Source organism: Terrapene carolina, unplaced genomic scaffold (genome assembly GCF_002925995.2).
Source record: "Terrapene carolina triunguis isolate 2854851 unplaced genomic scaffold, T_m_triunguis-2.0 Scaffold85, whole genome shotgun sequence".
NCBI classification, from domain to species: Eukaryota; Metazoa; Chordata; order Testudines; family Emydidae; genus Terrapene; species Terrapene triunguis.
The window spans coordinates 10,078,505-10,095,138 of NW_020664436.1; the positions used below are offsets into that span (position 1 = coordinate 10,078,505).

Consider the following 16,634-nt stretch of genomic DNA (forward strand, 5'->3'; position numbering starts at 1 on the left):
CAGTTGACTGAATTCTAGCTTACACTCTTGCAGAGTTGGAAGATGTCCATGGAAGTGGGTCTTAACTATGCAAGACTATCCTTTGGAGTGTCACTTCTGATGTGAATTGCCATAGCAATTCTGTTTATCCTAAGGGCCAACTCCTGCAGTGAGTGTATTGGGAGAAAGGCATAGGGAACCTACTCACCCCCTTTTTCATCTTCCTGTGTGCAGGGGGCAGTGTGTTTCCCTTACAAACAACAAAGCACTAGGGGGGAGCCAGGTTAGGTGGGTGGCTGGTGATGAGACGTGACCAGCCCATCAGCTGAATAGCTAACATGTACACTTGAGATAGCAATGTGCGTCAGCTGGGGCCGCATGGTGCCTCACATCAAAGGAGAAGCAAAGTGTACTCAATAGTGCATAGCACCTGCACACACTGAGCCAGCAGCATGGTTCTTGTGCTAGACGCAAGGGTTTGCACCCTGCTACTCACCCCACTGTCACCCCTGCTTCAGGCCATCCAGTCAGGATAAGATTTTGCCCGAAATCTGTTGTGGGTTTGATTCACTCCTGTAATTGTGGAATGCAGCTTCACTCAGACACAAGCAGCTGACCTATTTGCTTTTAATTATTTATGATAATGAAATAGAAAAAAGCCAAATTCTCAAAATTTTTCCACGAAAATGAATACTTTCAGTTCAGCTCTATGGCCATGAAAGAAATCATAGTTCACTGCCATTGCTTATAAAGTGTATTTGTGTTTAAGTTCAAATCAGATGAAAATCTCAAACCAAATATACTAAATGGAGGAAATTAAGGTGGATCTTTTTTTTGATAACTTTCCCAAGAAACACACATGGATAAGCATACTTCTGCAAAACAAATACAATGTTTATGTACTTGGACACTCAGATGTCAGAGATTCATAACTAGTAATGAGGTTTGCAAACCATTAATTATTTATCTTGTTTAATGTTGGAAGATACAAATGCCAATGAATACATGCAGATACAATGTTTCAAAGGGAACGTGTTTACTGTAAACATGCCAATACATTTTTTGGGTGGAAGCCTGTGAACAAGAATAGCCCCCAAGGAGGAGGAAAATAGACATCTCTCTCTTTGTTTTCATTTTCCAAAACAAACCTGACAGAATAGGCAGAGTCTGCCAATAGCATGAAAAATAAAGCCTTTTTACTGGTTGAACCCCGCAGCTTTGCTATTTAAATCACTGCCTTGTCCTACTATTTTATAGAGTAGCTATTTCTAGCTAGTAGTTGGGAGCTTTGTATCCCTGGACAGATATATGGACTGCCCTGAGAAGAGTCAATAAAGGCTGGGTTTTGGGTTTGTTTTTTAAATAATTTTCAAACCATACTTTATTGGTACTCTTGTGAGAACAGCATCTTGCTATTCATTGCCTGTGCACAAAGAGCTTGCCAACTAGCCCAGTGACATGGCTGCTACTGCACTCAATTCTAGCTAGACTTCAGGACTCTTATTTCTACACCCATCTCCCCCCACTCACCCCTCTAGTTTGAGTAGCCAGAGAGTATCATGGAGGTGACAGTGTTAGTCTCCTGCAGAGAGCATGTGGTTTTTGCACACCCTCTAGTGGCTGATCATGGAGCAGCATTATAGTGATCTTAGCAGATGCAGACTTCCCTTTTGGCCTTTGACTAACGGCAGCATTGTGGAGCCAGAGGAATGGGATAAACCCGGGACTGTTAAAGGGTAGAAAAGGCTGGGAAAATGTGCTTTGGGAAATGAAATCACCTAATTAATATAATTTGGATATGAAAATATTAGTGATTTTGGCTAACCGATAAATTTTCTAAATAAAGTCCTTCAAATGCTGTACTGTAGATCCAGTAGGGTGACCAGATGTCCTCTTTTTAAAGGGACAGTCCCATTTTGGGGGACTTTTTCTTATATAGGCGCCTATTACCCCCCACGCTCTGTCCCATTTTTTCTCAGTTGCTATCTGATCACCCTAAGATCCAGAGAAGGAAAAATTCCCTCTGGCACTAGATTTGATGCCCACCATTGTAATTTGCTGCACTGCAGTTTATAACCCATATATAATAAGAATTATAGCTGCTTAGCACATCCTGATTTGCTTTAAGTCGTACTGGAGTCATCATTAGTTCTAGAGTAAAAGACAGATGGAATGGGAACTAGGGAGCTGTTCAGAAGTGGTGAGCTGAATCTGTTCTAGTTGTACGTATAGTGGGTGCACATGGTAATTGCAGCCTTACAGTCTATCACATTCAATATCAGGGTTGGTAGATGCAGAATCAAAGGTACCAAAATACACTTCCCTGTTTTTGGGAGGTGGAGTGTTGGTTGGACTCCCTACCCCAGAATCAGGACTGGGTGCAGGCTGGACCGCCGCTGCATATTTCTCTTCTCTCTGAGAAGGAGAAGGCTCCTGCTTCTGCTTGAGGTTTTTGAAGCGTTTGAGCTTCACGGGGTCCTTAGTCTCCTTAGCACAATGCAGCAAGATGAAAATGTCCCTTCGGAATTTGGAGCTCATTCCAAAGTAGATAATGGGGTTGTAGAAGCTGGCAGACTTGGCAAACAGACTGGCAAAGATACTGGTTAGATTGGGCACAGAGTAGCCACAGGCAGACCAGATTGAGATGACAGCATATGGAGACCATGCTATAATAAAGGCTGTGCAAATGACAATAGAAACCTAGGAAAGAGAATGAAAACATCTTTTATTTTCTTAAGACAATACAGTACATTGGATTACACTAAAGAAGCAAAGAGATGCAGTGTGGTTTGATGGCTAAGAAACACCTGGCTTGTATTCCCAGCTGTACCACTGACCTGCTGTATGACCTTGGGCAAGTCATTTCACCTCTCTGTGCCTGTATTTTCCCTCCCACACTTCATCTTAGATGGTGAGCAATTTGAGGCAGGGACTGTCTGTTACTATATGTTTGTACAGAATCTAGCACATTTCTTATATGGAAAATGTAGCGATTGTCTGTTTTAGATGAGGAATTGAGTGTACGTCTTCATTGTCATATGTTATTGTATATGATGGAAACCACTTCAGGTCAGGGGTTGCTGCTGCACCCCCAGTTCTGCTAGTTCCAGCACCCCTGCATTAGGACACACTATGGGCCAGATTTTGCTACTTTTGCTCTTTGGTTCTTATTCATATATGTTGTCTGGCTTTGTTTGGACAGCTCAGATGGGTATTTCTCAAAAATAAATCAAAGATATAGAATTGGGTCCACTCTAAATATTTACTGAGATAAAAATAGCTAAAATCCTATGTAGACCCCTGGTTTTCAGGGGTGCTGAGAATCTCACAACCCCAGTTGCGACATCAGTAGGAGTGATGGGTGATCGTCTCATCTGAAAATCAGGCTCTAGGCCAGTGGTGGGCAACCTGCGACCCATTAGGGTAATCCACTGGCAGGCTGCCAGACAGTTTGTTTACATTTGCACGGCTGCCCGCAGCTCCCAGTGGCCGTGGTTCGCCATTCCTGGCCAATGGGAGCTGCGGGAAGTGGCGGCCAGCGGCTGCCGCCTGTTGCCCACCACTGCTCTAAGCCAATATTTTCAAACATAATACCTAAAAAGTTTGACACCTTAGGCACTAAATAAATGCCCTGGTTCTTAGAAGCATTTGGCAGTGTGTGTTCCCAATGAGTGCAATGGAGTAGTGGATATTCAGCACATCTGAAAATCAGGCCACTTACTTGGGGCCTTAAATATAGATTTAGGTGCCTAACTATAATTTACATTTGATTCGTTTGCCACTTATATTTTGAAAGAATTGGGATGAAGATGCAGGGAATATGAAATAAAAACAGTCAACTAAGGGCAGGAAAAAGAAATAGGAAGGGAGACTGGAAAGAGGACCATGAAGAAGAAAGAAAAAAGATACAGGTCTGTCGCATCTTACGCGCATTCAACATGCGCGATTTCAACTTTACGCGGTTGGCAAAAACCAAAAAAAACAAAAACAAAAAAAAGAGAAAAATAACAATTTCAATACTATACCTGTAGTGCGGGCGATTCCGCCCGCCATTGAACTCAATGGAATTTTGACTATACGCAGTTTTCGCTTTACGCGCTAACCGCGGAACGGAACCCCCGCATAAGACGAGATAGACCTGTACATGGTAGAAGGACAGAGAGTGGGGGTTGGAAGGGTGGGGAGAAATGAAGGAAATGTAGGATAAGACTCAAAAGGGAAAAGAAAGGCGAGCAGAAGAAAAGAGTAGGAAGAAACAGTTTTTTATTATACCCTGGTTTAATAATTAATAGTGGGATTTTTAAAAGCACTCCGCTTTTACTAAATCTCCTATTAACTTTGATGGAACAGGAAGCAGCGTTAGGCCAGTGATTAGCATTTTTGAGAATTCCACCATAAGTTTCTCTCTGCACAGCACTGTCGCTTCAGAAAAAGAAGAGGATACAATCTTTGGTGATCCATAAATAAAGTACTTCAGTTATATTTTCTCCATATTTTTGACTGACTGCATGATTTTTTTTCATGTTCTGGTTTAATGTTCATTTGTGATCCAATTTGATAATAAGTCTTCAATTTCTTCATTGAACTCTAATGCTGTTTCTATAGAACACAGAAGATTATTTTCTTATATACTACAGATATACCAAGCACCCAGACGTACCCGAGTGACATTTCGCTCCATTCGCCTCTGCCTATCTGTTGGATCACCCATTCCAGTTAGTGCATGGCTTGACTTGACAGTATTGATGATGGACACGTATGAGAAGACCATGACAATCACAGGTAGGAAGAAACAGCAGATAAATATAGACACAATGTAGGACTTGTAGATTGTGGAGAAGTTGGCTTTTGCCCAGTCTATCTCACATGTGCCATACATGCGATCTAGAAAACAAAACAATTTGGTTAGCTTTTTTCCTTTTTAACATATTTCCCCTTTATCAATCTTAAAGCATTTGAATTATCCATTTAAAACATAAAGTTTTCTTCTTTTAAAAAGCAAAGGACCAAGTGATCATGGTGATTTAATGAATTATGAGATAATGTTCTATAGACACAATTTTCTAAGACCTCATGGATTGCAACAAAATGTATTACAGGCTACTTGCCTCTGATTTAGATTTCCACTGCCTATCTAGCATGAAGAAACCATTGTTGGGGGTGACAGTAAAGTGTGATATTTTAATTCCCACTCTTAGAAAAATGGTTATTAATTCTGTAGGTTTTATACCATTGTAAGTTATGTTCTTCCATTTGCTATTACTTGCTACACAGTAACTTTTTCTAAGATCTCGGTACCAAATAGCATAATAATAAGTTATTGTATCAAAGATAATACAACAAGTAATTAAAAAGTCACGTTAACTAACAAATTACAAAATAAGAAATAGGAATACAAAATGCAGTAACTCCTCACTTAAAGTCGTCCTGGTTAACGTTGTTTCGTTGTTACGTTGATTACGTCCCTATCAATTGGGAACATGCTCGTTTAAAGTTGTGCAATGCTCCCTTCTAACGTCGTTTGGCAGCTGCCTGCTTTATCCACTGCTTGCAGGAAGAGCAGCCCGTTGCAGCTAGCTGGTGGGGGCTTGGAACCAAGGTGGACCGACAGCCCCCCTATCAGCTCCCCGCTCCCCTAAGTTCCCTGTGCAGCAGCTGCCCAGCAGGCTAGCAATTGCAGCTGTCCCTCCCCCCACTGCCATGAGCTGCTCCCTGAGACTCCTGCTTGCTGTGTGCGGGGGAGGAAGAGAGGGTATCCCCCTCCCCCCTGTTCCTGCACCCCGCTTACTCCTCCTTCCATAGAGCAGGGGGGACACACGACAGAGGGAGCTTCCAGGCAGCAGCAGCTGTGGTCCTGTCTCAGCTTGCTGATCTAACTAACAAGGCAGTGTACTTCTGACTCCATTCTTCATACTTAAAGGGGAAATGCGCATCTCTCTCTCTCTCTCACACACACACAGACACACAGGGTGTGTGTCTCTGTCTGCCCTCCCTCCTTTCCTGCTGCCTTGTACAGTAAGAGTGTGAGAGTTAACCCTTGAGGGCTCAGCCCATTGCTAGTTCATCATTTAGCAGTAAGGCATTCCCTGGAAATATCCCACCCTCTGACTCCTCCACCTCAACCAAGCTTCACAATCATCATCACTGTGTACCAGTATTATATTAAATTGTTTGTTTAAAACTTATACTCTGTGTGTGTGTGTGTGTTTTATAAATAAATAAAGAGTCTTTTGTCTGGTGAAAAAAATTTCCCTGGAACCTAACCCCCTCATTTACATTAATTCTTATGGGGAAATTGGATTAGCTTAACGTCGTTTCGCTTAAAGTCGCATTTTTCAGGAGTTACTGTACAGCAAATGGCACAGATAATGGGAACACACCTGAAAAAAACTGAGATCAGACATAAATTGCAAACTAGAGCATACACAATTTTTTCAGTTATAAAGGGGCTACAGATGCTTAGATAATGGGCCAGATTTACAAAGGGATTTAGGTGCCTTAAGATGCAGGTAGGCACCTAGTGGGATTTCAAAAGTGCCTATGTAAGTTAGGCGTTTAACAGAAGGTCAATGGGAATTAGACATCTAATGGGTGCTTTTGCATATCCCACTAGGCACTTATCTGCATTTTTAAGCACCCAAACCCCTTTGTAAATCTGTCCCAGTAACAAAATATTGAGTTTGACTCATAGCGATAGAGCATGCCTAAATATTTCCCACTTGAACAAAGGTTGCGATGAAGGTTTCAAGGACTCCCCAAAATGAAATGAGCAGCAGGGTTTTCTATAGACTTTAAACAGTTTTTAAAAAATTAAGTAGGTTGACTGCTCAGACAACCATTGCAATAAAATACATCACAAATAAGCAAAGCATGAACCAAAGTTTTAGCTGTTTACACAGTCAAGTATTTACAATCCCTGGAAAAGTTAAACAGGTGAAACCTGCATGATTCAGCAATGGAACTCATATTAGCATCAAATGACAAGATCTAATAAAAAATAACTCCTCTTAATTCTCCATAGCTGATGAAGTTTAAATGGGATGAATTAACTTTCAGAAGACAGGAACCAGAGATAGAAAATTAATTACTTACCCTGAGCTCTAAAAGACATTGGTCTTATCCATATTTAACATCAAAAAGTTCTGATGCACTTATCTGGATACATTCAGTAAGAACCTTGCAAACCAAAGGTGAAATCCTGGCTCTATTGAAATCAATGGCAAAACTCCTATTGACTTCAGTGGGACCAGAATTTCATCCCACAAGTAGATTGTATAGGGAAATATTGGAAAGGATGTATACATCTGGACAAAATAGCACATAAGCAGTACTTTCATCCATGTAATGTAATATCACTGATTAGTAGAAGATGTAGAGAAAGTACCACGCCCAAAACTGCAATCTGAGGTATACCCAGAGTACAATCACAAGCATTCCCTGGATAAATTATTCTTTATGAATTATACTCCCAGCTCTACTGATAATCAGTCTGCTCAACAATAAACAGCAAGATAAGAGGGAAATCATCTTTGATCTATTAAGAGCAAATGTACCAGTTGTATCACTGTAGGAATGTGTGAGAGGCCTTTTACCTGTATAACTGCCCCATCCAAGTATTGGAGCCACTGACCAGAAGAAAGCTGCTATCCAGATGAGAACCAGGGCCACAGTGATGCTGCTGTTGCTAATGCAATGCCCTGGAACATACAACACAGTGAGAAAATGGCTTAACACACTGACCCTTTCCAGATGAAATCTATTCACATTGGACTACTGTAAAGATCATGGAGGGCTAATTGGGGGAATCCTGGTACTTGAGAGAATTCCCAGACTAAAAAATTGTTTTTAAATGAAAGGTAAGGTTGAAAGTATATATCAGTGACTTGAATGGTCAAGATTTTGCAAGGACATTGGAGTTAGATGAAATTAGATTAGATTAAAAAGTGACAGATAAATTAGATATGCGAGAATTAGGAAATTCAGTGTTATAGCTACAAGAAACATATATGAACTTTTCAGTATTGTAAACCTTTAAAAAAAGACAGGAAATTATAAGTTTAATTTAACATGAAAAAAGAAAAACAACGGAAAGAATGGAAATTCACAAGTATAGCATTCAAATAACATTAACTCTGCCCCCGCACTGGTAGCCAGAGGAAAACAAATCAGAAACTCAAACTACCTTATTCATCCAGCAGAACGCTTTCATCTCATCCATGATCAGAGAAACCAGAATAACTTACTCTTAATCATACAGTGGTTGTGCCAGTTCCAGCCTTCTTTAAAGGGATATAAAGGCCACAGAAAAAGATATCCTTTATCTGACTAGATTAGCAAAGTACTCGCCTCACTTTTCATTAAGATTCCACGTGCCATCAGTTACACAAATATCATTAGGCCCATGTGCTGCAGTCTGCACATGCAAACCTTTCAGTGCCAGGCAACACATAGGAAAAGTATTTTAACCTATTACATTTGAAAGAAATTTCTGCTTTCCAGACAATAGGTGTAGACAACTGTCTACATATATTTTTCTGGGGTTGTCTGGTTGTGACTTGTAATAGGATTTAGCCCAGAGTCCAGCCCGCTCAAATACTGCGAGTGCCTTCTGGAATGACCCTTACATTTAACTCTGGCACAGATATCTCAGATATGTATTTTAATAAAGTTATTGCTTTCCTCATACTTACCATTTTTCCTACAGAATATGAGCCTCAGGTGTGTCAAAGGCAAAAGGCTTTTAGTTACTCACATTTCTAATGGTTTTAATTTACGAATTCCACTCTCTTCTCTTCTTTGTCCTTGATTCCCAAGCTGTTGATGCTGTCATTGGATGGGAGGGGTTCTGAATGATCCTACTTATTAAATACAGGAAATGTTTTCAGCCTGAGTCCCCCAAGTGCTCCACTGTGTCCTCCCTTGCTCTCCCATGCCCTCCCCTATCAGGGATAGTTGAGCACAGTTTCCATAGTGCTCCCTGATCTGGTCTGACTCCAGGGATAATGAACCTGCAGTTTCTGCTATGGCTTGGCTGCACCAATGGCCCTTGATAATGTTGCAGGCAGCAGCAGCAATAAAGGAATGGGAAAAGCCACGTGGGCCAAATTCTGATTTATACAGAGGCCCTTTACACTATGCAGCAGTGTAAAACGGCCTTAAAGTGGGAGTAAATTGCATTTACACCCCATTACACTGCTGGAGTGGCATAAGGGGCCTTAGAGTAAATGAGAATCTGGCTTATACATAGGTTTAATCTTCAGTTGTGTAAGTATTCAAAGCAGGCTTTTTAAGTACCCTCCTCTAACCAGCAGAAGTTTTGGAAGCTTGGCTACAATGTGTGCAGCCCTGCTCCCTGCGTCAATGCAATTAATTTGGGTCTCATGGGAGCAGTGGTGACTGGCTGAAGAGGTAAAACTCTGAAAGAGGAAGATTTCTTTAGAGCACAGAGAGCTGTCCAGGACACTAGACTCCCTGCGGTTACTTAGGGCTAGATTCACAAAGGAACTCAGGTACCTTGGGCTAGATCCACAAAGAGATTTAGACTCCTCATTTCCACAGAAATCAATTCCTTGGGCATTGGGTATTCTGGGGCAGATTTTTCTCAATCTCTCCTGGGCACCTGAGAGAGAATTACTCTCAGAGGTTAGGGCACGCATCAGGGATGTGAGCGAGCCAGGTTCCAGTCCCTCTGCTCCAATGCATATTTATTTGTTTATACACAGTGGAACAGCTTCAACAGGAGAGATTGAGAGAGACCCCCGAATAGCCCATAGCCCAATGGTTAGGGTACTCTCCTGAGATGGGTGGGAAACCAAAATTCAAGTTCCTTCCCCATATTAGATGGCGGGGGGGGAGGAATTGAACCCAGGTCTCCACATCCTGGGTGAGGGCCCTAACACCATTGGGCTAAAAGTTACAAAGGGGGCACGATCACATCCTCTGGCTGTTTTGTGTGGGTCTAGGTATGTCCAGAGCATGTCTACCAAATTGGGCCCCACAGGCAAGATAGGTGGGGGAACACCTAGTTTGAGGATCCTTCTGGGGCTTAGCTATGATGCCCAGGCATCTAGGCTGAGGTGGTTGTGACCTTGCTCTCTGGTAGAAACTTAGGTGAGAGAGACATACATTTAAAATATGGCTAGATATGATACAATAAATACAAAATATGGAACACAACCCAGCCTAATTCTGACTGCCCCAGCACAGACTGAGTTAAAAATGGGCCTTGACAGATATATCAATGACAAGGTGCATTGGTTCTGGTGCAAAGGTGGAACTTCCTGCAGAATATATATTGCCTTATCAGGGTTGTTATTGCCTATGCAATTAGAAATATCATTTATATAACACAGTAAATTTATACTGTTCTTTATATACAGAGATTGAGACAGGATCCCTGCCTCAAATCTTACAGCATAAGTCACACAAAACGAAGACAAAAGACAACACTGGAGTTGTGAGCTAGCATGGGAAACTATTGATTGGAAGAAGATAGGGAGAATTTCTGGAAGGAGTGGGTTTTAAAGAGGGATTTGAAGTAGGTGAGCAAGGGCTTTTGATGGGAGATTTCTGACAGGATAGGAGATACAAAATGAATAATGGGAGAAGGACATCAATGATCTATTAAGTGGGACGATTGGGAAAAGGGCAAGAAGCAGATTGGGTGTAGGTGGGAATAAGAGCAGAAATGTAGATGGTGGCATGGTTATGTAGGGCTTTGTAGGTAGGTGACAACAAAGAGTATGAATTGAACAGAGTAAGAGATAGGAAGCCAATGGTGGAGGTATTCAAAGTGGTGTAGAGCAGTGGGAGAGGGAGATAACTTTGGTAGTGGTATTTTGGATAGATTGGAGGGCACAGAGGTTAGAGAAGTATACAGTAAACAAGAAACCAGCACTTGGGGAAAGGTTTTAGGGGCAGGGGTTGTGAGGAAAGGGTGATTTTTTGAGCTATTGAAGAGGAAGAAATGACAGGACTCAGTGAGAGAACTGGAGAAGGGAGAAATAGAGAGAAAAGCCAAAAATGACATGCAGATTACAGGCCGAGGAGACAGGAAGGAGAGTGGCAATGTCAATGGAGCTAGGCAAGGGGTCGGGAGGAAGGTTTAGGAAGAAAGAAGTTCGGTGTTGAAAACAGTGGGCCTGATTCTGACCTCACATGGTGTAAAAAGTACATTGGTTGATCACAATCAGGTCCATTGAGTTTGAGATGGTGGTAGGGCATCCTAGAGACAGTGGCAGAGAAGCAGTTTGAGATGCAAGACTGGATGGTGTTGGAGAGGTTTCAGGGAAGAGCAGTAGATTTCAGTGTCCCAGGTGACACCTAACCCTATTCACAGTGCCTGTTGCGAGCAGGCAAAAGACCCTGGAGCAGGCAAAACACCACTGAGAATAAAAATGCATTTGTGGAGGGAAGTGTCCCAAGTCAGGTCTATTAATGGCTGGCAACTGTCCTAAACTTCATTTCATACAAGATGAAATTCACCTCTTTGCAGAGGGACAGTGGACATATGCACCACTGAAGTGCCATTTACACTTTATTTTGAAGAACTTACGCGATACATAAGCTTAGTGTTGGCCCTCTGCACAGGGGTGAATTCTACTCACAGTGAAGCGAATGTGCCAAGAATAATCCTGCTCTTATTTGGGTTCATTTGAAAAATGTTTGATGGAAGCAAATTTCCAGCAGCAGTTATTGGGCCTGATCTTGATTTCCCCACATATCCATTTGGCACTGTGTTACTCCATTGACTTCAAGGTAGTTACTCTTGATTTTCACCAAGGTAACTGAAGGCAGAGTCAGACCAGCGCTATTTTTAATTCCTTCAGATGTGTTGTTGAAGACCTTACCTCTGTCTGGATGGCAGCCCTTTATGTAGCGAGTCACACTGATCACTGTAAGGGTATTAATGCTAGCCAGGCCAAATAGAAGTGTCAGAAATCCATCAATCTGGAAAAACAAATAAAAAAGGGGTTTTGTTCCCACAACCAAACTGCAGAATGACAAGGGGGTTGGATTGAGGGGAACTATTGGGAATACTCCAGTGATTTTATATTAATGTTCTTGAAAGTTTTTCCAAAAGCCCAAATGCCAGTGAAATATAAAATGTCAGAGGTCATTACCATCTCTGTGATCAGTGAACAATTAGACACTGAAAAACTAGATGCGGTGTGTCATGTGGGTAACGTGAACGTAAAACAAACAAGCAAACACCTGCTGAAATGCATCCTCCCAAAATACAAAGTTACGGAATGAAAGAGAAAAAAGACTGAACAGGAGAAAGGGGATTGGATCCAACAATCCTCATTATATAGAGACAAATATGTAAATTGAACACATGAAGTTTAGGTTAAGGTGGCAGTAGCAATAGGAAGAATGTAAGACGTAATCAACTTAGCTGAGTGGAAAAAAGATTTTTAAAACATCCAAACCTAAATCAGCCAAATTATTTACCTTTGAACAATGCTAGTCATATTTATTACAGGTATTTGTAAAACTGACTCAGGCCCTGATCCTGGAATCTGATCCACACAAGTATGGCTGCATAGACCCTTTTGCCTGTATAGAGAGCCAGTGAAGTCAATGGCCCCACTAGCAATCTATGCACAGGATGGTTACAATTCAACTAGGTTAATTCATGGATATAAGGAAGAAGTTCCTGCTGAATCTAGCCAGCTGCTAGTGAATACTGTGTGACTGGGAGGTGATCTGGATAAAAGCTTTGCAGGCTTAGTCTAATTTTCAAAAGCTTGGAATCAGATGCAAACACAGTTAAAGCTAGAGGGTCACTTGGAGGTGTAAGTTTCACATTAAATTGAGTAGGAAAACTGATGTAAGTGGCCCCACACTGTAACTTGCAAGAATTTGGTATTCAATGGTTCTATAAATAAAAACTCTGCAACTTAAACCAGTTCAATATTCTGGCTAAATATATTCAACCCTCACATAAATGGCAGAACTCTCATTGAACTCATGCCTGAATTTGGCCTAGGGACATTGTGAATGAGCTGAATATAAATTAAAGTAGGTGTGGTACGCTTTATCTTACACCCTTCTCCTGGTTGCTTTTCTGCAACAAGCCCTCTCGTGCTTTCTCAGCGTATTGTTTATATTCATTTTGCAGAATCACTGAATAGTAAATCAGTGCAAGATGCACTATTATGGCATTTACACGGCCCCGTATGTCAGATTTATGATCAACTTACACCTGATGTGTAACTGAAACTAATGTATACGTCACAAAAGAATATGACCCAATGATTTCCATGGATGCAGCACCTGCTTACTCCAGGTTGCATTTGGCTGAATTTGGCCTGTTGTCTCTCAGGATTAGTTAAACACCTGGAAATGCAAATGTACTGTACACTTCATTAAGCTTATGGAAGCAAATAACTGCTGCTCGCTATATCCGTACTGCACAAATCCAGATAACAACCTACACAAGGACTACTGTAAATCCACACAGTCATACGCTTACAAAATAGTACTAGTTATTGTTCAGAACCTAACAGTGTTTCAGGAATCATGGGAACAGTGAAAAATCTGAACATAAGCCTAAAAAGCAGTAATAATAAAAATACATATAAAGGGTCAGGGCCAGATCCTCAGTGGGTGTAAACTAGTACAGCTCCACTGAAGTCATTATGTGTCTGCTGAGGATATGACAATATACCTTCTTTGCCTCCAAAGATGACAACTGTTATTCTCTCATCCCCATTTCCCCGACTTGCCAACATCATTTCTCATTGAGGGACAATTGTATTTCCTGATCAACTCAATCTACCAATGGAGCGCACAAAAAAATGGCAGGAAAATGAGACTAGTCATTCTGATTTAAAACAAAATACTGTATCATGATAACTAGAGCGAGTTGAAACATTTTCAGTGAAACAGCTTTCCATCGGAGAATGCGGTTTGATTAAACTGAAACGGTTCATGGGAATGTGTCAATTTCAAGTAAATTGGTGGTTTAGATAATGTGGATTTTTTTTTCACCTTTATCATTTTGATTAATTTAATTTTGACTTTTATATTAAAACATGTTATAATTTAATATTATATTTAATGTTTAGCATCATATCCTAGTATAGTGCTTTGATATTATTAAAACAAAACATTTTTACCTTATCAAAATAAAACACTTCAATTTTTCTTAACTGAAATTTTCAAAATTTCTATTCGACAGGAACATTTTTAAATTTTGATTTTTCATTCTGATTTGGAACTGCAAAAAATGTTACTTCAGAATTTCCTGCAGAACAGAAATTCCGTTTTCCAACCATTTCTAATTATAAACAAGAAAGCAGGACAACACTTACCAAACAATGTATAGCAAGTAAGTAATCACTACCTTTCTTTAAATATCACCTTCTTTAAATGGACCTCAGCATTTACGTTACATCAGTCTAGTCTCCTTCCAATAGCAATTTAGGGAGACCTGGTTCTCCATTGCTATATACCAGGTGTAGATATTTAAACATGTGTGGAGTGGGTGTAAAATGCCACCATTCTGACTTGCAAAGGTATAGATGACTACACAAGGTGCATTGGATAATAAGGGAATCTAGGAACCTGATCCAAAGCCCACTGAAGTCAATGGAAAGACTCCCCAATTGATTTCCATCAGCTTTGGTTTGGACCCTGTATGAGCATAAAAGATGCTTATTTATGCATTTTGCCTTCTGACTTTAGCACCTTATCTAATACCCTCCTATTCATCTTTGATTCTGTTACATCCACAGGGATTTTACTTTATAAGCCCCATATGTGGTTTATTGTGTTTGAATTGGGGACAGTATTTGATAGTGTCTCATGCAGCCTTCCTCTCAAAATTAATTCAACTCAGCTTGGACAGACACACACCTCATGTGGACCAAAAACAGACAGCAGGCCCAAAACCAATAAGTAATGACAAATTGCAAAGCACTGAGGTCCAGGGGGTTGCTTAGTGGGGTACTGCAGAAATTATATTGGACAGATCTTAACGTCTTCATTAATGGCCTAGAAGAGAGATTAATGAAATCGCAAGAGGATATCAAATTCAGAGGAGCTGAAACCATAAACAGGACAGAGAAAGGCTACAAAAGAGGCCTAATGGGTGGAAGCAGGGACAATAAATAGCATCCTAAGATTCATCTTGGAAAAATACCAACATATGTTTCAAGTACCTAAACACCAGGGTTAAAATGATATAAGACATAATGTCTTCAGTACGCTCCACTCGGGTGGAGCACCTGCCTTGTACTCCTAACCAGCCTTAGCATGGCTCAGCTTCACAAGAGGCAAAGTGGAGCCCCAAATGTGTAGCAGACGGTCAAAATTGGATGGTTCTATCGCTGAAAACAACACACAATTTGCATACTGCAGTCACGACATTGTTTCTACCTATATACTTTATCAATGAAAATACAATATTTGCTCTTTGGTTGTGGGTTAAAAGAGAAAGGGGATTAATTAAAGCACTATGCTTAGCACTAAGGAGCTGTCAGACCCACTAGCTTAGCCAGCTTTAGCCTTTTCTGCTCCTGTCTGGCTCATTCCCGGCTGCAGGTGTTAACTGCTGGTTAGCTCTAGGGGCATTGTTCCTTCTCGTCTTTATAAAATCAAAGTCAAGGTCAACTCGGGTTTCTCTCTCCCCATTCTTTACTCCCCCTTCCTTTCGGTGAATTTACTGTTGGCGCCTCAGCTGCTCTCGTAGGGATTTACTCCAGTTGCTGTCTCTTCATTCTCATTCCTCTCTCAGGAATTTGCTGTCAACCTCTGCAGTGCTGGGCATGCAGGGGGCTTAGAGCTTCACAGTCAGAGCTGAGTTGCAACATGCTCTGCATAATTCTTTCCATTTTAGGTACGTATATAGCCCCCATTACCATATCTGAGTTCCTCACAGTCTTTAACACGTTTCCCCCCACTTTTACAGATGGGGAACTGAGACTAAGTGACTTGCCTGAGGTCACACAGGAAGTGTGGTAGAGCAGGGACTCAAACTCAGGTCTCCCAAGTAGGCCAGTGCCTTAACCAGTGGACTATCCTTTAGATTTACAAACAAGGGAGAGGGTTACACACCAAGAAGACAGACAAAACATTTAAGCTGGTACAACAGGGTATTATTAGGAGTAGCGGAATGAAATTAAGACAGGAAAAATATTAATACGGATACAATTGGGGATCCTCCTGCACTAGGGGGAAGAGGTCCTAATAGCTCTTTCCAGTCTCTCGCTTCTATAGACCTAGGAGTTAGAGCCTGATCTCAATTACACCCCTATCTATTCAGAACAAGTATACGGATTCTGCTACAGTTATTCCAGATTTACAATTGCATTACTGAGATCAAAATTGAGCCCTAGATATCCACTCCAGTGCGAGGAGAGGAAGAGGAAATAGGAGGTGTCCCCTGAGGAGAAAAGGTGTCCCCAACACTAGTTATAGTCCATGCGCTCTAGAGACTTGCCATAATGGCCAACAGAAAGAGAAAGACCTTTCTCACACACCTCTACCCCTAAAAAGACAGCATAGATCATAGGTAGCAACAGAGACAGATCTACAGAATCCAAAGTAACTAGCAACCCAGAAAATACTAATTATCCAACCACAGTATCTTGAGTTGATAGCTAGAAATACTAATATAAGTACTGAGAATAAAGTAATCCATTTCTTCT

At 41.1% G+C, this 16,634-nt stretch overlaps 1 protein-coding gene across 1 annotated transcript in view; it reads right to left on the bottom strand.

Moving 5' to 3' along the window:
* Positions 1-2,235: 2,235 nt before the first annotated feature.
* LOC112113566 (opsin-5-like) overlaps positions 2,236-16,634 on the bottom strand; it is a 48,907-nt gene continuing 34,508 nt past the window's right edge. The window contains exons 3-6 of the mRNA XM_026649502.1: positions 11,829-11,928; positions 7,572-7,676; positions 4,640-4,863; positions 2,236-2,679 (exon numbers count right to left, since the gene is read on the bottom strand). Coding sequence (XP_026505287.1) covers positions 2,236-2,679; positions 4,640-4,863; positions 7,572-7,676; positions 11,829-11,928 — 873 coding nt within the window. The remainder of the gene's footprint in view (positions 2,680-4,639; positions 4,864-7,571; positions 7,677-11,828; positions 11,929-16,634) is intronic.